Genomic DNA, 24,310 nt, shown 5'->3' with positions numbered 1-24,310 from the left:
AGACCAACGACGACCATTCCCTTACCCTGCCATAAACACTGAAATTTGACACCCTACCTCTGGAGCCACCCTGACCACAGGTCCACCAACTACATTTCTACACACTAGTCCACGCAAGTGTGGACTAGTGTGTAAATCTTACTGATACCACACTTAACCTTTATTCTTTCTCAATGTGTTGTATAAAAGGATCTGATTATACCGTTTCATTTCTAACTCCTTTTCTTGGAAGAATGCCACATATGATCGTACACACACACTAGGTCTGTATAGGGTATAGGCAAGGTCTGACAAGGTATACTAGGTGAGTACTAGTTGAGTACTTACACACAAGATATTCTAGGTGAGACTAGGTGAGTATACACACACACGCAACATATACTAAGTTAGTACACCCAGAAACAAGATATACTAGGTGAATACACACATACAAGGTATACTAGGTGAGTACTAGTTGAGAACTTACACACAAGATATTCTAGGTGAGACTAGGTGAGTATACACACACACACGCAACATATACTAGGTTAGTACACCCAGAAACAAGATATACTAGGTGAATACACACATACAAGGTATACTAGGTGAGTACTAGTTGAGAACTTACACACAAGATATTCTAGGTGAGACTAGGTGAGTATACACACACACACGCAACATATACTAGGTTAGTACACCCAGAAACAAGATATACTAGGTGAATACCCTAACACCAACCTCCTACAGTACACAACACCAACCTCCCACAGTACACCTCCCACAGGTAACCCCAGCACCAACCTCCCACAGTACACAACACCAACCTCCCACAGTACACAACACCAACCTCCCACAGTACACATCCCACAGGTAACCCCAGCACCAACCTCCCACAGTACACCTCCCACAGGTAACCCCAACACCAACCTCCCACAGTACACAACACCAACCTCCCACAGTACACCTCCCACAGGTAACCCCAACACCAACCTCCCACAGTACACAACACCAACCTCCCACAGTACACCTCCCACAGGTAACCCCAGCACCAACCTCCCACAGTACACAACACCAACCTCCCACAGTACACATCCCACAGGTAACCCCAGCACCAACCTCCCACAGTACACAACACCAACCTCCCACAGTACACCTCCCACAGGTAACCCCAGCACCAACCTCCCACAGTACACCTCCTACAGGTAACCCCAACACCAACCTCACACAGTACACCTCCCACAGTAACCCCAGCACCAACCTCCCACAGGTACAAAATGAAGCCATGAGAATTATCTTAGGATGCCCAAGAAATGCTATGATTGAGAAAATCAGGATGGAGTTGAATCTGCAGAGTATTGGGGATAGAATTGCAGAGATAAATGTAGCTTCTGCCATTAGATTAATGAGAGGTGGGGGAGCTAATGAATTGGTCCTCTCAGTTCAAAAGGTGGGAAGTACTGAACAATGTATGATGAAGAAAAGAGCATATATGAATACCTTATGTTCTAATGTTATTAAGTATGATGTTATTTCAGAGTGTATTGCTGTGCCCAAGAGAAAATTTACACCACCATGGGAGGATTGTAATGTAGATGTAGTAATTACTCCCTTGCAAAAGAAAAAAAGTATGTATGAAATAGGAGAGCTGAGGGCAACATATGATTGTATAATTAGAAAATTGCCTACAGAAAACACTCTACTACATGTATATTGTGATGGGTCAGTAGCTAGGGATGGGAAGGCAGGATGTATATTGTGATGGGTCAGTAGCTAGGGATGGGAAGGCAGGATGTATATGTTCTTAACATTCTGAAACCTATATTGTTTGCTGATGATACTACACTCATCTACTCCAACCCCAACCCACATACACTAAATACTGTAATGTTGTTAATAATGAACTAAAAAAAGTCCACTTATGGATGTCAACCAACAAACTAACACTTAACATAGAAAAGACCTACTACATCTTATTTGGAAGCAAATCTACAAATGCAATTCAGCTTCAGATGACAATGTAAACATTAGCAATAACAATGATGGAAAGTTTCTTGGTCTATTCTTAGACAAGAGACTCAACTTCAGTACCCACATACAATACATAACTAAGAAAGTCTCTAAAACAGTTGGTATACTCTCCAAAATCAGATATTATGTACCTAACCCTGCTCTCATCTCTCTATATTATACACTAATCTATCCCTATCTCAACTATGGTATCTGTGCATGGGGTTCAACCACTGCAAACCACTGCAAACCACCTCAAGTCCATCATCACCCAGCAAAAATCTGCTATCAGAATAATATCAAATTCTGCTTTCAGACAACACACAGCCCCCTTGTTTAACTCCCTAAACATGCTAAACATAATCTCACTCCATAAATTCTCTTGTGTCAACTACATTTACAAAACCCTGTTCTTAAATGCAAATCCTGCTCTGAAACTCTTCCTGGACAGATGCAATAGGACCCATTATCACCACACCAGAAATAAATATCTCTTTGATATCCCCAGAGTTAAACTTGTATAAATAAATAAATAAATAAATAAATATGTTTATTCAGGTAAGGTACATACATACAAGTAATGTTACATTAATGGATCGATATATAGATAGAGCTAGTACATACAATGCCTAAAGCCACTATTACGCAACGCGTTTCGGGCAGGAAAAACATTAATATCTAGAACTTAATACTAATTGAGCATAAAGAATAAAATGTGTTGAGAACAAATACAAATAAAGATAAAAAAAAGAGGGAACATGACTGAAAAAGCAGCACAAATACAATAGGTTGACAAACAGTGTTGATTAAAAAAAAAAAAAAAATAACAGACATGGGTTGACAATAGAGGGGTAAGGTAGGTTAGTGAATTTATTAGGTAGTGTTTAGTTTTTATCTTAAACTGGTTGAGAGAGGTACAGTCTTTAACATGGTTGGGAAGATCATTCCACATTCTGGGTCCCTTGATTTGTAGAGCATTTCTAGTTTGATTAAGTCGTATTCTTGGAATATCAAAACTGTATTTTTTTCTGGTGTGGTGCTCATGGGTTCTGTTACAACCTTCAATGAAGCTTTTGAGCTTATATGTATGTATTTGTAATGTATGTATGTAAACAATGTATTTATTATCATTTATCAATTCTGATAGAAATTACCTACTTAAAATTATCTGTTAGATTAAGGACCTGCCTGAAACGCTGCGCATACTAGTGGCTTTACAAGATTGTAAATACTGTACTATTCAATGTATTCTCACAACCCCAATGTACCTACTTGTATATATATAAATAAAATAAAATAAAATATTGTGATGGGTCAGTAGCTAGGGATGGGAAGGCAGGATGCAGTATGCCAAACTGAATTCGTGCGCCCCTTGAGGGACTTGAAGTAGAGGGATAGGGATCACAGGATAAGTATGGGTTGCACAAACTACTGGTAACAGGATGAGTATGGGTTGCACAATTAATTACTACAAAGTGGTTGAGTATGGGGTGCACGTAAATGAAGACTCCCAAGAAGCAAATCAGAGATCAGCCCAAGCTTCATCTTGAGGCAAAGCTCAATGCCTTAAGCCATATTGATGCTCTGTCCACAGAGCATTCTCTCTCAAATCATAATAGTACACTAATGGTTCCCTACACCACCCCTCAGGTGCAGCTGCAGCAGGCTTGGGTGACATGATGACTATGGGGTGCACAATAAACTAACACTCACAGAATGAGTATGGGCTGCACAATAAGCTACCTCTCACAAGATTAGTAATAAAGAAACATTAATTTTTTGGGTAGGGTGACTGAAACTCATCCTGGGGTAAAAATGTTTATTTAAATTTATTATAGTTAAATGAATTTAGTAAATTATTCCATATATTGTATTATAAGTGAATTGACACTAAACTATAAATGATACTAATAAGGTTTTAAAAATGAAAAACAGTAAAAATCCTTCATGTAAGATATGGAAGTTGAAAAGTAAATTAACTGTAAACTAAATTATAAACTGTAGACATAATATAAAGTATTATAAGTAAAATACCTATAAACTACCAAATAATGTGTAAGGAACCATTTCTATTGTTTGTCCTTTTTTACCTGTTTCCTCAGGTATTTTAAAATTCCCATTCCGTTGTTACTACACTGTTTTCCTGGTGTAGTTCCCTGTGGTTCAAATTTTACTACTTGTACTTCTTGCTGTTTCTGAAGGATTGCTAATGGTAGCCCTTGTTGCACCGGCGGAACTTTTTGTAAATGTTCCACCTGCGGAACTTTTTGTAATTGTTGAATTTCTTGCACCTGCGGTACCTTTTGGACTTTATGCACCTGCTGCACTTGTAGCTCGTCAGGATTTTTTTCCAGGGCATTATCGCTATCACCTTCTGATCCTAATGTAAGTTTATCTGCATCAAGCTTCCTTGTGCGTGCTGGAATAAAAAATAAAAATAAAAAATAAAAAAATTTGAAATGGAAGATCCTGTGTAACAAATTTAATCAGTTACTATGATCGAGCCGCAGAAATTTTACAGGAAAGATATGGTTGGGTTGACTGCATCTATCTGGACCTAAAAGAGGCATTCAATAGAATTCCACATAAGAGTTTGTTCTGGAAACTGGAACATATTGGAGGGGTGACAGGTAAGCTTCTAACATGGATTAAAAAATTTCAAACTGATAGAAAAATGAGGGCAGTAATCAGAGGCAATGTATTGGACTGGAGAAATGTCACGAGTGGAGTACCACAGGGTTTAGTTCTGGCATTCATGGATAAATAATAAATAAATTGTTCATGATTTTTTTAGACAAAAGCTAGAATATGCAGCAGTTGTATGGTGCCCATATCTTAAGAAGTACATGTACAAACTTGAAATGATACAAAGACGTCATGGGTGTCATAGGGGCACCAGCACACTGGTTTGCTAAAGGGCCCTTAATGCTGTCGAGACCTTATGGGCCCTTGGACCCATTACGTTAAGACATAGTGCTGTATTGGGCCACACACTTTTTGCCATATACATCAACGACAGAGATGATTGAATTGAAATTATATATATATATATATATATATATATATATATATATATATATATATATATATATATATATATATATATATATATATATATATATATATATATATACATATATATATACATATATATATACATATATATATACATATATATATACATATATATATACATATATATATACATATATATATACATATATATATACATATATATATACATATATATATACATATATATATACATATATATATACATATATATATATATATATATATATATATATATATATATATATATATATATATATATATATATATGTCGTACCTAATAGCCAGAACGCACTTCTCAGCCAACTATGCATGGCCCAATTTGCATAATAAGCCAAGTTTTCATGAATTAATGTTTTTTCGACTACCTAACCTACCTAACCTAACCTAACCTAACTTTTTCTGCTACCTAACCTAACCTAACCGATAGAGATAGGTTAGGTTAGGTTAGGTAGGGTTGGTTAGGTTCGGTCATATATCTACGTTAATTTTAACTCCAATAAAAAAAATTGACCTCATACGTAATGAATTGGGTAGCTTTATCATTTCATAGGAAAAAAATTAGAAAAAATATATTAATTCAGGAAAACTTGGCTTATTAGGCAAATCGGGCCTTGAATAGTAGGCTGAGAAGTGCGTTCTGGCTATTAGGTACGACATATATATATATATACATATGTATATATATATATATATACATATGTATATATATATATATATATGAGAGAAAATAATAGGTGGTGATATATTTATATATTATGTGAACTACTTACACAAAAAGAAGTTAGTGGTGAAGATCTTCTTGTCCTCTTCTTGTCGTGCTGGTCCTTTCTTGTAATAGATAACGATTGATTCATACCCACAGCCACGCAGATATGTTAGCTGAAAAGCAAATAATATTTAAACAATAACACTATCTGGGAAAATGCAACAAAATAAATGTTTGAAGCATAGCTGGGCATGTGCAATAGAACCCATAATAGAATCACAATACCAGAAATAAATATCTTTGATATCCCCAGAGTCAAAGTTATTCTGTGTAAATACTCTATGCAAATAAAGGGACCTTGTCTATGGAACTAACTTGCTAACAAATTTAAAAACTGTCCAACTTCTGCCATTTTAAAAAATAAAACCAAAAAGTACCTAAATTTTTTCTTGATAGTTTCCTAACTAGTGTATTAAACTCGCACTGTATCTTATGAAATCCAATGCCAGAATATATGTGCCTAAACCATACAACTTTTCCATTGTAATCATTGCTATCACCTTATATCATGATTGTTATATTGAATGCATATCTTACTATATTATACCTTGAAATATTCCTCAAATTATGCTACAATTTATATGTTGATAACCCTCAAATTTTACTTTAATGTACATAGTAATCTTTGTGATACTTTCTTACAATGTACCAGCCAATTTTTTCCATTTAAGCTTTAAATTGCCTATTTAAAATTATCTGTTAGATTAAGGACCTGCCCAAAACACTATGTGTGCTAGTGGCTTTACAAGAATGTAAAAACATCAATTCTATGTACTCTCATAATCCCAGTGTGCTATCTTGTATATAAATAAATAAACAAATAGTATGTAAGTACTGTACAGCATTATTCATGTTGATTCTATACCTTATCAAGCAAGTTCAGCATAAGAAGAATACAAATGAATACAACAGATGTAGACAAACTTCAATACCTGATTTTCAATCCTTCGTAGAACCCGGCTTGCTGTATTTCGTTCTAAAGCCTTCTTGCCTTTAAGTAGAAAACGGGCTTCCTCTTCTTTCTTCATTAATTCTCTACTGTTTCGGAAGTCACACTGGCAGAACTTGCAAACATTGCTTCGGACATGCACACATTGTTTGCAGTTTGTGCATCTCCTCAAGAATTTTCCCTGAAGACCTGAAGGAAATAGTTTCTAATAAAATACTTATATTCAAATGACCTATGCTGCAAAAATTATAAGTTAAATTGTTGTTAAAATGTACTACAGTAATTAAATATATTATTTAAATTATGAAATAATCTACATTAACACTAGTGAGAGCAATGTTAAAAATTTTAGGACTGCATCTGGAAATAACTTTAATTTTGGATGTGATTAACCATGCTGTAACTCGTATAACAAAACTGAGAGGAGTTGAATCCAACAGCCTGATTGACCAGGCTGTTAATTTCAAGCGAATACTATATTATTGGAAGAAAAAAAAATTATATATATATATATATATATATATATATATATATATATATATATATATATATGTCGTACCTAATAGCCAGAACGCACTTCTCAGCCTACTATGCAAGGCCCGATTTGCCTAATACGCCAAGTTTTCATGAACTAATTGTTTTTCGACGACCTAACCTACCTAACCTAACCTAACCTAACTTTTTCGGCTACCTAACCTAACCTAACCTATAAAGATAGGCTAGGTTAGGTTAGGTAGGGTTGGTTAGGTTCTGTCATATATCTACGTTAATTTTAACTCCAATAAAAAAAAAATGACCTCATACATAATGAAGTGGGTAGCTTTATCATTTCATAAGAAAAAAATTAGAGAAAATATATTAATTCAGGAAAACTTGGCTCATTAGGCAAATCGGGCCTTGCATAGTAGGCTGAGAAGTGCGTTCTGGCTACTAGGTACGACATATATATATATATATATATATATATATATATATATATATATATATATATATATATAATCAATATTGTAACTTTTTTTGTGTAATGACGTTTTCAAATAAAGTTAGATAAATATACACACATACCAAAAGAATAAGGGTGGTAGGAGAAGAAAATATGAAAGTGTTCAGTGAGGATCCACAAGGTCTTCTCTGAGTACTCTTTATTTTCTTCTCCGAGGCTATGGGTCCCTACACTTGCACCAGAGGTGGTACCCCTCATATATATATATATATATATATATATATATATATATATATATATATATATATATATATATATATATATATATATATATATATATATATATATATATATATATATATATATATATATATATATATATATGTCGTACCTAGTAGCCCGAACGCACTTCTCAGCCTACTATGCAAGGCCCGATTTGCCTAATAAGCCAAGTTTTTATGAATTAATTGTTTTTCGACTACCTAACCTACCTAAGCTAACCTAACCTAACTTTTTCGGCTACCTAACCTAACCTAACCTATAAATATAGGTTAGGTTAGGTTAGGTAGGGTTGGTTAGGTTCGGCCATATATCTACGTTAATTTTAACTCCAATAAAAAAAATTGACCTCATACATAATGAAATGGGTAGCTTTATCATTTCATCAGAAAACAAATTAGAGAAAATATACTGTCAGGAAAACTTGGCTTATTATGCAAATCGGGCCTTGCATAGTAAGCCGAGTACGACGTTCTGGCTACTAGGTACAACATATATATATATATATATATATACATACATACATACATACATACATACATACATACACACATACATATATATATATATATATATATGACAGTGTCAGATTCAGTTTACTACAGTTTAGTAATTTCTTACCATTTGATGTACTAGGTAGATCCATGTTTGGTGAAGTTTTATAGCTGGAGCTGGAAGATCCTGTCGAGATGACTTCTTCAAAGAGAATAGCTTCAACACACATTGTGTCTTGAGTCTACCAGTACTTGGCCTACAGTTACCAGATCTGATTTACAGAAACTAGTGAACTATGGAGATAAGATTGTTAATAATATACTTTTTTTGAGATTCATATGACTTGCAGCTTAAAAACCAACCTTATTTTAAAATAGTACACTAAAGTACATAGCAAATTGCGAAATTCGTAGTTTTTTAACTACTTTAAAGCTAAATTCTCAAGCTTTGAAAATAAGCACAATTTGCTATTTTAAGCGGAATCTGGCAACTCTGATTTAGCATGTAAACATTGACTTGCATTCACAATGTAGTTATTTATTTTTCAACAATTTAAAACGAGTTATGAAAATACACACATTGGTACATTATTGCAAAGGCACTATACTATATATATATATATATATAAATTGTTGCAAGTCGAGCAACAAATATTTTACATTGAACAACAAATGAGATTGGAAAAGCAGTATTGCCAAAATAGACCCCAGACACACCCTGTGGGTAGTAATGGACCCCCATACCGACCCTATGAGGGGTAGTGGACCCCATAATAACACTATGGGCGATAGTGGACACTATACAAACACTATGGGCGGTAGTTGACTTCATAGAGACCCTGTGGGCGGTAAGGGACCCCCTATCGACCCTGTGGGCGGCAGTGGACCCCCTATCGATCCTGTGGGCGGCAGTGGACCCCCTACCGACCCTGTGGGCGGCAGTGGACCCCTACCGAACGTGTGGGCGGCAGTGGACCCCCTACCGACCCTGTGGGCGGCAGTGGACCCCCTATCGATCCTGTGGGCGGTAGTGGACCCCCCCCATATCGACCCTGTGGGCGGCAGTGGACCCCCTATCGATCCTGTGGGCGGCAGTGGACCCCCTACCGACCCAGTGGGTGGCAGTGGACCCCCTGCCGACCCTGTGGGCGGTAGTGGACCCCTACCGACCCTGTGGACGGTAGTTGACTTCATAGCGACCCAGTGGGCGGTAGTGGACCCCATACCGACCCTGTGGGTGGCGGTGGACTCCATACCGACTCTGTGGGCGGCAGTGAACCCTATATACTAATCCTGTGGGCGATACTGTACCCTATAGTCATCCTGTGGGGGCAATGGATGCCATACATATCCAGTGGGTGTTATTGTACCCCATACTTATTCTGTGGGTGGTTGGAGCCCCATACCCATCCTGTGGGTTATAGTGGACCCCATACTCATCCTGTGGGTGGTATTGGACCCCATACCTATCCTGTGGGTGGTTGTGAGCCCATACCCATCCTGTCGGTGGTAGTGGACGCAATACACATCCAGTGGATGGTATTGGATCCCATACCCTTCCTGTGGGTGGAAGTGATCCCCATACCATTCCTGTGGGTGGATGTGACCCCCATACTCATCCTGCGGGTGTTATTGGACCCCTTACCCACCTAACAGGTGGTAGTGGACCCTATACTAATCCTATAGTTTCCAATAATCCACACCATACCATCCTGTTTGCAGTAGTTTACCCTATATACATTCCAACATAACATCGTTTTCTGTTAGCGTTCCTACAAAACATTCTTTAAAGATTTCTAAAGCACAAACTATAGTATATAATATTGATTGGTGAAGCACTTATTCTATGTAATAATTTATTGTGCTTATTATAATTTACTAAGAACAACTAATATTTCTCAAAACAAAACTACGAGCCTTCAATAGGATGTAGCTGATCTGTAATATTATAAGAGCATGGACAATAGTAGGTGAATTTCACAACCCATGTGGGACCTGAAAACTACAATTTTCGTTATAATTGAACCAATCACGACTATTCAGCTATCTACGTTGATGGACGAGTACTGTGAGACGTAAATTGGTACGTGAGGAAGAGTTTGAGCCTTGGTAAAAAAGTTAACTGGGAATATATCACATATGTACTAAATCACATTCCACATATTGACTTTAAGCACTAGTCATATATGTACTGTCTTGTGTGAGAACGGGTTGCAATGAGAGCAGAAGTGAAGTATCTGCTAGATAACGACTTAGCAGAGGTTAGCGACAGTGACTGGAGTTCGCCGTGCCTCCTCGTGAAGAAGAGTGATGGCACGTACCGGTTCTGTACCGATTATAGGAAAGTGAATGCACTCACGGTCGCTGACTCGTTTCCGATACCGCGCATTGACGATTGCATAGATCGGATTGGGAGTGCACGGTATGTCTCGAAGATAGACCTGTTGAAGGGATACTACCAGATTCCCCTGTCCGAGGAGGCCAAGAGGATCTCAGCGTTCGTGACACCCGACGGCTTGTACCAATATAAAGTGGTGCCGTTCGGAATGAAGAATAGTGGTAGTTGTTTTCAACGAGTAATGAATCAGGTATTACAAGGCGCGACTGGATGTGCAGTGTACATCGATGATATTGTGGTGTTCGCTGATTCCTGGAAGGATCACGTGGATCGGCTTTTAGATTTGTTCGATCGGTTGGAGAAGGCCAACACGACGATCAACTTGGCAAAAAGCGAGTTCGGGAGAGCCCGCCTGGAGTACCTTGGATATATAGTAGGGCAAGGCGAGGTTGCTCCGGTAAGAACAAAGGTGGAGGCCATTGACAACTTCCCGGTGCCCAGGAGTAAGAAAGAATTGTTGAGATACCTCGGTATGATTGGGTATTACCGGAAGTTCTGTGAAAATTTCTCCACCATAGCCGCTCCTATGACGAGTTTGCTATCAAAGAGCAAGAAGTGGGAGTGGAATGGAACAGCACAAGAAGCGTTTGAGAAGACCAAAAGACTGTTGACTGAGGCACCTGTACTAGTGTCGCCAGATTTTGAAGCGCCGTTTACGTTATTTGTAGATGCCAGTGATATAGGGGCCGGAGCTGTACTGACGCAGCAGAATGATGGAATTTACCGCCCCGTGTCCTTCTTCTCGAAGAAGTTCGTTAAGCACCAGAGGTCGTACAGTACAGTCGAGAAAGAGACTTTGGCCCTGGTGATGGCATTGAAACATTTTGAAGTGTATGTGAGTGGGGGAGGACACCCAGTAACGGTGTATACAGACCATAATCCCCTAGTTTTCCTGAAGAAAATGAAGCATGCAAACCAGAGATTAACCAGATGGTTTTTATCGCTCCAAGAGTATGACCTGGTGATAACGCACATAAGAGGGCGAGACAATGTAGTGGCTGATGCGTTATCTCGAGCCTAGCCACTGGAATAACTCTCAAAAATAAGGGGAGGGGAGTGTTATGATCTCAGCCTGCAGGAGAAACGAGTCTCCCTTCTTGAGAGTTATTCAGCAAGCCTGACCTAACTAGAAGGTCTAGCAAATATTGAGGTGATAACCCATATGTAAAATGGCTGGTTGGATATGTATAACAGTTTGAGATTATGGGCAATGCAGAAGAAAATAGATAAATGACTGGCTAGGAGATGTGGACATTTTGCTGGAGGCGTGAGGCTCGCTTCCGGAGGACCTTGACCTCACTTGAGTGCCAGACATCGCAGGGGAAGCCGCGCTCCGTTTGAGCTCCCGCCAGAAGGGAACCCCTAGTGATATATCTCGAAGAGAAGAGAAGTGTGCGGACGTACCAGCTGTGGAATCGAGCTGGGAACGTTGTGGTCTCAAGTCCTGGTCGACGAGCAGATATTAAATCGCCCAGAAGCATTATTGTGGGCCGTGGGAGCGCCCTGACCAGACGCCGTCAGAGGGAAAGCGCCCTCGACCAATTAATCTGTGGTTTGTTCTTTGGGGAAGAAGTTGCTGAGAACTTCGAAGCCAGCAGATGAAGTAATTGACGAGACTCCAAAGGTAGTGGAGCAGAGGACCTCGAGCTGTGAGGAGAAGCAGCAGTGAAGAGGAGTGTCACGTGCTTCTGTAGAGGTGGAGAAGCACCATAGTTGCTCGGGGAAACTTCATGGTGTAGCAGCCAAGAGAGCTGTGGAGGACCCTAGCAGAAGGGTGAAGCACCGTAGTTGCTCAAGGAAACTTCATGATAGCAGCCTGGAGGAGCTGCAGAGGATCCTGGTAGTGAAGCCCGGAAGAACCTAAGGATATTAGGGTAGTGAACTTCCAGAGGTGGAAGGGGAAGTTCTGGTGGATTACTTATAGGGAGTTGATAGTGTTTGGTTGTCATTAGCGTGCAAGACGCAGTGAGAGGTGAGTGACTGTTTGCATTCTTATGTCAAGGAGTGATTTATTCTGAAGCTTAGAGTTGCAGTCGTAGGCTTGATTACCTACAGATGTATGTGCTCGAGGACTGACAGTGATCGATTAATCATTGTTGTGTATCAATGAACATTTATACTGGTATATGTTATTGCATTCAAATGCTGATTTTCTATATATATATGTTATCTTGCTGATGGTGCAACAGTGTAGGTAGACTTGATCAACTTGAGGAGGTTGATAGTATCAGGTGGTGAACCAGGAGATAGGATACCACTTGATAAGCTGATAATAGAGTTCTGATGGTGTTGGAGTGCAACCTGATTGTGATATTATAGAGTATAGGATTCATTATTATTATATGTGTGTATGTATCGTGTATGTGCTTTGTCCAGTAAATGTATCCCAATTTGCTGGTGTTTGCCCTTGTCCTAGTGAGGCTTCCCAGGAGGTAGTAAAGAAGGAGAGAGAGAGAGAAAGAACCAAGAACCACTGCCGTGGACAGGGTAAAAGGTAATACTAATAAGTCAAAAAGGGGATTGAGGAGATCATATCACCTAAGGAGAGAGTGGGGAGTCACAGCGGCTCGAGTGGGTGTGTGCACGTGACAACGAGGCTAAATGTTGGAGCCGCATCCCCTAAACGTGTGACGTTGAGCCCCTCTCCAAGAACCAGAAGCGTCAAGGGTGATCTCCTAGTATAAGCACTCTACCGAGTTGTGGGTTGGGTTATCCATAGAGAAGGATCAACGACGACAACACCAACCAACCCACAGTCTATAATATAGGGTAGATTAAGACAGGCTATTTAACACAAGGGCAGCATTTTGGGACCTCTCTTATTTCTTATTTGCATCAATGATCTGCCTAATGTCTCTAACATTTTGAAACCTATTTTGTTTGCTGATGATACTACCCTCATCTACTCTAATCCCAACCCACATACACTAAATAATGTTGTTAATAATGAACTAAAAAAAGTCCACATATGGATGTCAACCAACAAACTAACACTTAACATAGAAAAGACCTACTACATCTTATTTGGAAGCAAATCTGCAAATGCAATTCAGCTTCAGATAGACAATGTAAACATTAGCAATAAAAATGATGGCAAGTTCCTTGGCCTATTCCTAGACAAGAGACTCAACTTCAGCACCCACATACAACACATAACTAAGAAAGTCTCTAAAACAGTTGGTATACTCTCCAAAATCAGATATTATGTACCTAACTCTGCTCTCATCTCTCTATATTATGCACTAATCTATCCCTATCTTAATTATGGTATCTGTGCATGGGGTTCATGCAACCACTGCAAACCACCTCACGTCCATCATCACCCAGCAAAAATCTGCTATCAGAATAATAACAAATTCTGCTTTCAGACAACACTCAGCCCCCTTGTTTAACTCCCTAAACATGCTAAACATAATCTCACTCCACAAATTCTCTTGTGTTAACTACATTTACAAAACCCTGTTCTTAAATGCAAATCCTGCTCTGAAACTCTTCTTGGACAGATGTAATAGGACCCATTATCACCACACCAGAATTAAATATCTCTTTGATATCCCCAGAGTCAAACTTAATTTGTGTAAACACTCTATGCAAATAAAGGGACCCAGTCTATGGAACTCACTCCCTATTGAATTGAAAAGCTGTCCAACTTTTGCATCATTCAAAAACAATACTAAAAAGTACCTAATTTCATCTTCATAGTTTTTTACCTTTTGCTTTAAAACTGCACTGTATCTATTGCTACCCAATCTCCCAATCTTTATGTACCCAATCTGAACATCTTTATCATTGCGATCATTGCTGTCTTCTTATATGTGCTGTCAATCTGCTGTATAGTGTCTATTGATCTTGTTTAAATTACCAATCAAGCTGTCAATGTAATCAATCAGAGCTTTAATATACCAGTGTGCTTTAATATACTTACTTATCTCTCTCATCTCATTTTTTTTCTTGCAATGTATTTGTTATCATTTTATTAATTCTGATAGAATTTACCTACTTAAAATTATCTGTTAGATTAAGGACCTGCCCGAAACGCTGCGCGTACTAGTGGCTTTACCAGAGTGTAATTACTGTACTATGCTATGTATTCTCACAAACCCAATGTACCTCGTCGGTCAGGTGAAGTCACAGGTCGGTCAGGTGAAGTCACAGTGAGAGGTTGTGTTAACCGGAGCTCCTGAGTGTTGTTATATTATCATAGCAATATGGAAGTTGTAGTGAAGGACCTGGTGACTCTAGTGGGAGCCCTGAGGACAGAGTTGGACTCTCTGCGGGAGGAGGTGCGTCAGCTTAAAAAACAACGAGAAGTAACGAAGGAGGAGACCAGCAGTAAAGGGACCTCGTCTTGGAGAGTTGTGAAAGACAGGGGCCTTAAGAAGACTTTGATAAAGCCGCCTTCAAACGCCATAGCAACTTCAAATTCATTTGACGTTTTGGAGGACGAGTGCTGTGGAGAGACTGTGGATCGCGCAAAAGGGAAAGCAACGAAGAGAAAGGAAGCGCAGGCCCCTCAGAAAGTAAAGGAAGTACCTAAGCAAACATTAGTTGTGGGAGATTCCCAGATAAGGTATTTGGATAGAACGTTTTGTGCTAGAGATAGGGGGAACAGGTTAAGGGTTTGCTATCCCGGAGCTGGCATTGGTGATATTATTAACAACATGAATGATATTATGGCTGGTAATGGGAACAATCCCATTATTTGCATTTGCGTGGGAGGAAATGATGTTGGTCGAGTCAGGAGTGAGGAACTGATTCAGAGGTATAAAACAGCCATAGAGTTAGTTAGGAGCAAGGGGGGAATCCCGATCATATGTGGCATTCTTCCAAGAAAGGGAGTGGGAAATGAATGGATATCGAGGGCACTTGGTGTCAATTGCCGGCTGGAAAGATATTGCAAATCAAATGCAATATCTTTCATAGACAACTGGGAACACTTCTATGGAAGAAATGAAATGTATGCTCGTGATGGGGTGCATCTATCGAGAGCTGGGGTTGTTGCTGTTGCGAACTCGCTAGAAGAAGTGGTTAGAGGTGTTTGTTTGGGTTTAAACTGTTAGTAGATAGAGGTATGGGAATTGATTTGGAGGAAGGAGGTAATAAAAGTATGTGTTTGTGGGAGAAAGGAATTGGCAAAACGATCAGGGAAAGAGAAGGTCCGCAAAATAACAATTCACTTAGGGTATATTACACTAACAGTAGAAGTCTAAGAAATAAAATTAACGAATTAAATGCTCTTGTCTGCACAGAAAAAATAGATATTATTGCACTTACCGAAACGTGGATGAATGTAGAAAATAGAGAACTATTAGCTGAATATCAAATATATGGATTTAAACTATTTCACACAGATAGATATATTAGACGAGGAGGTGGAGTAGCCATATATGTTAGGGACAATTTGAAATGTAGTCTCAAAGAGGGAATCAAAACAGAGCCACACACAGAAACTGTTTGGATTGAATTAAACGAAAAAGCTAATAATATTATAATAGGAGTAATATATAGGCCACCAAATTTAGACAGAATGGAAGCAAAGCATCTATGGGATGAAATATCTAGAGCATCTAGATCTAACAGTATTTATGTCATGGGTGACTTTAATTTTAGCGGAATAAACTGGTTGAACAAAACAGGGAATAGTGAAGCAGAAGATTTTCTAGAATTAATTGACGATTGCTTTCTTACGCAACACATTAAGGAACCAACACGGGAAAATAATATTTTAGATTTAGTGTTAACTAACAGGGAAACGCAAATTAATGACATCGAAATAGGGAGTGAGCTAGGGAGCAGTGATCACAAAGAAATCAGATTTAGCATAGAATGGAATAGACCAGTAGGAGAAAATTCTGTTAAAGTGCCAGATTTTCGAAAAGCTGATTTTAATAGCCTAAGAAATTTTTTGGGTCAAATTGATTGGAAAGGCTTGGGTATGGGGTGTGGGCCGGTCTTGGAGCGAGACATGAACCCAGCGATAGGTGACTTAAATGGGGATTTCGATGTGGATTCAATATATAACTTATTTAAGAATATTCTAAACAAAGCACAGGAACGTAGTATACCATACAAATTGAATAGATCGTATACTAATGACCCAAAGTGGATAACAAAGAATTTGAAGAACCTTATAGGTAAAAAGAGAGCTTGGTACAAAAGGATTAAAAATGGGGAGGTCACTTTAGAACAGGAATTCGTACAACTGGTTAGAAATGTTAAAAAAGAGATAAGGAAAGCAAAAAGAAACTATGAAGTTCGCATAGCAGGGCAAGCAAAGACAAATCCTAAAGGGTTTTTTCAGTTATATCGTACTAAGACTAGGGAAAGGATAGGTCCATTAAAAACTGAGACAGGTCAAATAACAGATAGTGATGAAGAGATGAGTAGTATTTTTAATAAATATTTTGTATCTGTATTTACTAAAGAGGAACTTAACAATATGCCTTCAGCCGAACAAGTCTATGTGGGTGGGGACGAGGACAGGTTGACGAGTTTAGCAGTTACCAGGGAGGATGTTCTTAAACAAATAGTAAAACTCAAACCAAACAAATCCCCAGGGCCGGATGAAGTGTTTGCTAGGGTGCTTAAAGAATGCAAAGAGGAGCTTTGTGACCCACTGTCAACCATATTTAATAAATCAATAGAGTCAGGCAGAGTGCCAGAGTTTTGGAAAGTTGCTAATGTGATACCAGTTTTTAAGAAAGGAGATAGATCACTTGCGTCTAACTATCGACCAATTAGCCTAACGTCTATTGTGGGAAAGTTACTCGAATCTATAATAGCAAATAAAATTCGTCTTCATCTTGAAAAACATAAATTAATAATTGAGTCGCAACATGGTTTTATAAATGGCCGTTCATGTTTAACAAATTTGTTATCTTTTTATTCTAGCATTGTTGAGGCAGTTGATAGTGGTAAGGATTGCGATGTTGTATACCTTGACTTTAGCAAAGCTTTTGATACAGTGCCACATGAAAGACTGATTAAAAAAATAGAGTCTCATGGTATTGGGGGTGCTATATTAAGCTGGATTAGGGCATGGCTATACCAAAGGAAACAGAGAGTTAGTATAAATGGAATCAAGTCAGAGTGGGAAAATGTTGTAAGTGGAGTGCCTCAAGGCTCTGTCCTGGGACCTCTGTTGTTTATAATATATATTAATGATTTAGATTCAGGTTTGAGTAGCAACATTTGCAAATTTGCCGATGATACGAAAATCGGTAGGGAAATTAATTCGGAGGAGGACTCACTATCACTTCAAGTTGATCTAGATAGGGTTTTGAAATGGTCAAAGGATTGGCAGATGCAGTTTAATGCTGATAAATGTAAAGTTCTGAGGTTAGGTAATGATGATAGAGTTACAAGATACGAGCTAGATGGTGTTGTGATTGCGAAGTCGGATTGCGAAAGGGATCTGGGAGTTATGATTAGTAAGAATTTAAAACAAAAGGATCAATGCATAAATGTTCGTAATAAGGCAAATCGGACACTTGGATTTATTAATCGCAGCGTTAGTAACAAGACACCTGGTGTGGTTCTCAAGCTATATCTTGCTCTAGTTAGGCCCCATTTAGATTATGCAGTTCAGTTTTGGTCGCCATATTATAGAATGGATATAAATTCACTTGAACGTGTCCAGCGTAGGATGACTAAGTTAATTCCCCAAATTAGAAATCTTTCATATGAAGAAAGATTAACAAAGCTTAAGTTGCATTCACTGGAAAGGCGAAGAGTTAGGGGTGACATGATAGAGGTTTACAAGTGGATGAATGGACATAACCGGGGGGATATTAATAGGGTATTAAAAGTATCAACACAGGACAGAACACGAAACAATGGATATAAATTGGATAAGTTTAGATTTAGGAAAGACTTGGGTAAATACTGGTTCAGTAACAGGGTTGTTGATTTGTGGAACCAATTGCCGCGTAACATTGTGGAGGTGGGGTCCCTCGATTGTTTCAAGCACGGGTTGGACAAGTATATGAGTGGGATTGGGTGGTTATAGAATAGGAGCTGCCTCGTATGGGCCAATAGGCCTTCTGCAGTTACCTTTGTTCTTATGTTCTTATGTACCTTCTTGTATATAAATAAATAAATAAATAAATAAATAAATAAATAAATAAATAAATAAATAAATAAGGGGCACACGCACTAGGGGACACATGTGGAAATTGAGTGCAAAATGAGGCACAGAGATATTAGAAAGTACTTCTTTAGTGTCAGAGTGGTGGAAATTAATGGACTGTATTAGGAAGTGATGTGGTAGAAGCACATTCCATACACAGTTTCAAGTGTAGATAGTTTAGTTTAGTTCATTTATTATGCACCCCATACCCATCTTATGGGCGGTAGTGGAAAGGGTTACAGAGGCACATAATGGGCTCAGGGACTGAACCCCACAATTCATTTAGCTAAGCAAGTTACAATCTTGATGAGCTAGTTACAAAATTCACAAATAGATGAGTACAATGTAGGACTGAGAACTGAGATGCTTTTTCACCCACAGGGTTTTTAACCCATGGAACCGCCTACCTGCCGATTCGTAACGGTCAAAAAACTGTTAACATTTAAAGTAACACGCTCATCAAGGTGTAACTTGCTGAACTAAATTAATTTTTGGGTTCAGTCTTTGAGCATATTATGTGCCTCTGTAACCCTTTCCACTACCACCCACAAGATGGGTATAGGGTGCATAATAAATGAACTAAACTGAACTTGGGTTGAGGTGGTGAAGCCGCCACAGATGTATGCGTAAAAACATAGAACTGGCCAGCAAGCAGCGGTCGATGCGCCACCTCAACCTAAGCTTTATATTAAAGAAAAAGAAAAAAAATTATATTAAGCCGGCGACTTTGTGCAACTGTCGAAGCAAGTATAGAGATGGTAGCCTTCAGGTAAATTCAGGTAAATCATGTTTTATTTAAAATAAAAATAGAAATTAAAAAATGAGTGTTAAGGCATCTGTACAATTTTGTTGAATTATTCCTCTAATGTTTGACCCAGCATCTGCTTTTCCCCAGCTCCATTTATGAACTTTATGAATACTGTATATTGTTTGTGTACTCTATGAATACAAGGAATATTTATATGTACTTTAATATATTATCAGATAAGATAATATAATAGAGATGGCAGTTGTTAGTGCAATGTTGAGGAGAGAAGTAAACAATGGCTTAGTGTGATGGCGGCCGGGCTGAGTAGTGGACTGCCCCTCACACCTCACCCCTCACACCTCGCCCCTCACCCCTCACACCCTCACTCACCCATCGCCATGGCTACTAACAAACCAAGTGAGCTTCACTGTAGTTAAATAAGTCTGCCTCAAATACTTGTATGGAGTGAAGAGTCGCTATATAGGTTCAGTCAAATCCAAGGAGTACTGATGAATTATTTGAGTAGTTACTAACATGGAAATGTTAGCCTAGGCCTATATGAATTATAAAAACACCACATTGTCCCCCTCATTCCACACCCACTCGTCCCACAGTTATGTGCAAAACAATTACAAATATATTCTATAGAGGCCTACTACAGTGCATTTGACCCTAGACAAAAATGTTAATATTTAGTTTGAGGGCATTTACCAGAATTTTTTTAAAGTGAATAGAAGAATTGGCAAGATTTATACTGACCATACATAGGCTCTAGTGGCTAACACGCTAGCCTAGGGTGCTGTGCGTAATTACCGAAGTGAAGTTATAGGATGAGAGCTACGCTTGTGGTCTCCCGTCTTCCCAGTACTCTTTGTCATATAACACTTTGAAAATACTGACAGTTTTGGGCTCCACCACCTTCTCGCCTAACTTGTACCAACCGTCTACCTCTCTATTAAAGAAAACTTTCTAATGTTTTTTCGGCACCTTTGTTTCCTTAGCTTGAGTTTGTGTCCTCTTGTTTGTGATGGCGTTGGTTTAGGAATACCTTTGTCAGTTTGGTCGATTCGTGTTAGTATTTTGTAAGTGGTGGTCATATCACCTCTTTTGCTTCTATCTTATAGTTTTAGCATGTTTAACACCTCTAGTCTCTCCTCTTAACTCTTATTTTTCAGTTCCAGAAGCCATTTTGTAGCATACCGCTGCACCTTTTCCAGTTTGTGCTTTTTGAGATTTGGGCACCATACAACTGCTGCATATTCCAATTGTGGCCTCGCAAAAGTCACGAACTGACAGGCTCCAGTATGTTTCTGTGAATAATTCAATTTCTCCCACCCTACCCATCAACATTGGTGTTTCTCAGGGCAGCATACTTGGCCCTCTCCTCTTTCTCATCTACATTAATGACCTTCCAAATGCCTCCCAACACCTCAAACCCATTCTATTTGCTGACGACACAACCTTCATTTACTCCAGTCCTGACACTCTTGCTCTAAATGCCACAGTAAATACTGAGCTAAATAAAGTCCATCTTTGGCTAACTGCCAACAAACTCACCCTCAACATTGACAAAACTTTCTATATTTTGTTTGGCAATAAATCCTCAAATCAAATAAATCTCAGGATAAACAATAACCAGATGGCAAATTCCTTGGTGTTCTCATTGACCACAAGCTGAATTTCCAGGGACACATTCTAAATATATCAAAAAAGTTTCAAAAACTGTTGGCATTCTTTCTGAGATCAGATATTATGTACCTCGCCCTGCCCTGGTGACGCTCTATTACTCTCTCATCTATTCTTATCTCAACTATGGTATTTGTGCTTGGGGTTCTACAACCCAAAATCATTTACGTCCTCTAATTACTCAACACAAAGCTGCTATTAGGACAATATCCAACTCTGGCCCCAGTCATCACTCGGTACCCCTACTCAAATCTCTGAATATGTTAGATATTAAGTCACTGTACATCCTCTCATTTGTATTATATATATATATAAAACGCTGAACTGTAATGTCAATCCTGACCTTAAAAGCTTTATAGAAGGTTGTAACAGATCCCATGAGCACCACACCAGAAACAAATACCTTTTTGATATTCCAAGAGTATGACTTAATCAAACTAGAAATGCTCTACAAATCAAGGACCCAGAATGTGGAATGATCTTCCCAATCATGTTAAAGACTGTACCTCTCCCAACCAGTTAAAGATAAAAGCTAAGCACTACAACGCCCTGTAACCTATCTTACCCCTAAAATGTCAACACATGTCTGCTATTTTTAAACAATGCTGTTTGTTGACCAAATTGTATTTTTTTGCTATTTTTCTGCAATGTTCCCCCCCTTTTTTATTTTTTTATTTTTTCAACACAATTTATACTTTAATCTCAATTAGTATTAAGATTTAGTCTTTAGTGTTTTTCCTGCCCGAAACACTTTGCGTAATGGTGGCTTTAGGCATTGTATGTACTAGCTCTATCTATAAATCCATCAATATTTGTATCACACCTTGTATATATGTACTTTACCTGAATAAACAATTGAATTTGAGTTTGATGAACCGTTTCTTTGGTATTTCACCATCCATATAATTTAAAGCAAGTATGAAGTTGGGAAGTGCACATACGCTCCTCTCACAATGTTCTTTGTGTTCTTCTGGCGACAGCTTACTAGCCAAAACCACCCCCAGATCTCATTCTTTAGTAGAGGTCAAAGTCCTTCCCACATAATTTGTAAGTAGTGTGTGAGGTCTATTTTCCCCAATTCCACATTCCATAACATGGCATTTATTAACATTGAATTCCATTTGCCACTTTACACTCGAGCACTTATTATATCTAGATTGAATTGAAGGGCATTACAATCTCCTAACTTCTCCAGTTTCTTAGCATCCGCAAACATGTTCAAATAATTCTGTGTTCTTTCTGGTACATTGTTTATGTAGACGATGAACATTACTGGTGCAAGAACTGAACCCCTGTGGTACTCCACTAGTAACACTCCTCCAGTCTGATACATTGTCTCTGATTATCGCCCTCATCTGTCTGTCGGTTAGAAAATTTTTCATCTATGTCAGAAGTCTCCCTGTCCCCCCCCCCCCCTAGCATTGTTCCGGTTTCCAGAACAGCATCTTGTGTGAGACTGTCAAAAGCCTTTTTTAGGTCCAGATATAGTCAACCCAACCATCTCTTTCCTGTATTATCTCTGTGACTATCATAAAAACTAAGTAGATTTTTAGTAGATTTGTTATACAAGATGTTCCAGTTCGAAACCATACTGTTTGAACGTTATGTCCTTACACTCTAGGTGTTCAATCCATTTGGTTGAACACCTAGAGAACACTAGAAACTATTGTTTCTAGTGTTTTGTCTACCACACTTCTTAATGATACGGGTCTATAATTTAGAGGTTCCTCTCGACTGCCATTTTTATAGAGTGGTACTATGTTGGCTTTTTTCCATATATCTGCTAAGATTCCTGTGCACAAGGATGCCTGGAAAATTAATTGGAGTGGAATGCTCAGTTCAGTTGCACATTCTCGTAGCATCCAAAGTGAAACTCCATCAGGTCCATCTGCTTTATTTCTTCCTAGCCCCTTGAGTAAATTTTGCACTTCATCTTGAAATACCTTTATGTATTCTATGGCATGCTCTGGAATTGGTATTGGGTCATGTTCTATGAAATCCTCATTTTGTGTACACACTTTGGAACATTATGGCCCTCTCATAATTTCTGCTGGATCAGTCCTGTTTTCTGGTCCTGTATCTCTGTTTTGGTATGAATGTTTGTGCACCTTTATATATATTGCAAAATTTAGCATACATCTCATTTACTTCCTTGCTTAGCAACAAGTCCGTCCAATTAAACTCGTTAAATGGAGTTTATCAACTTGTAACGTACGATTATGTTACGTAGTTGGGTAGATTAGATACACAGTGTTTAGTGAGTTTCATATTTATTTAGTAGTCTTGATTACAGTAGTCGGTTGGTGGCATTGTCGTAGACGTTCAGACAGAGCTTGGAGCAGAGCAGAGAGCTGAGTGAGGCCGGAATCACTGAGCTCTATGTGGGAGAGGGTGGCGGCTTGATTGGGAATTGTGAGTGTGTGAACTCAGGGAGCGAGAGCGTTGTAGCTCGATGCGGTCGTAGTCTGCTGTCTGCTCTGTGTTGAAGCTGCAGCATCTTGGATCGGTTAGAACTGTACACGCCGAGTGCTACATTCTTGAGGTTGAATCTTATATTGTTTCTGCTGTATTGTGCCTACCAATTTTTGTCAACTACCATTCAAGCTGTCATTGCAATCAATCTTAGCTACCTATGTGCTTTAATATACTGTACCTACAATTTTCTCTCATCTTTTTTTCATTCCATGTAACTGTTATCATTTTTTTTGTCTATAAATTTTGCAAGTATTTACCTACTTAAAATTTTCTTAGATTAAGGACCTGCCCGAAATGCTGTGCATACTAGTGGCTTTACAAGACTGTAATTACCATATTACGTATCCTCACATTCCCAATGTACCTTCTTGTATATGCATAAA

General features: G+C 38.6%; 2 protein-coding genes across 6 annotated transcripts in view; one reads left to right on the top strand and one right to left on the bottom strand.

Annotated features, from left to right (window-relative positions):
* Positions 1–2,523: 2,523 nt before the first annotated feature.
* Positions 2,524–8,774, bottom strand: LOC123756148 (uncharacterized). The gene is made up of 4 exons (XM_069336556.1): positions 8,620–8,774; positions 6,760–6,965; positions 5,832–5,940; positions 2,524–4,405 (listed from the first exon to the last, which is right to left on the bottom strand). The coding sequence occupies exons 1-4, from the start codon at positions 8,720–8,722 to the stop codon at positions 4,056–4,058; spliced, it is 768 nt and encodes a 255-aa protein (XP_069192657.1). The 5' UTR covers positions 8,723–8,774; the 3' UTR covers positions 2,524–4,055.
* A 10,895-nt stretch (positions 8,775–19,669) lies between these two features.
* The window catches only part of LOC123756149 (uncharacterized), a 123,489-nt gene continuing 118,848 nt past the window's right edge, over positions 19,670–24,310 (top strand). For 3 of the 5 annotated variants that reach the window (XM_069336554.1, XM_069336555.1, XM_069336553.1), the window contains exon 1: positions 19,670–19,797. In XM_069336554.1, the coding sequence (XP_069192655.1) occupies positions 19,680–19,797 (118 nt within the window). In that variant the 5' untranslated portion in view covers positions 19,670–19,679. Of the gene's footprint in view, positions 19,798–20,027; positions 20,184–24,310 lie in introns of those variants that run through there. The other 2 variants (XM_045739210.2, XM_045739209.2) reach the window with 1 other exon arrangement.

This window comes from Procambarus clarkii, chromosome 36 (genome assembly GCF_040958095.1).
Source record: "Procambarus clarkii isolate CNS0578487 chromosome 36, FALCON_Pclarkii_2.0, whole genome shotgun sequence".
Taxonomy (NCBI): Eukaryota; Metazoa; Arthropoda; class Malacostraca; order Decapoda; family Cambaridae; genus Procambarus; species Procambarus clarkii.
This window is presented reverse-complemented; position numbering and strand designations above follow the sequence as displayed.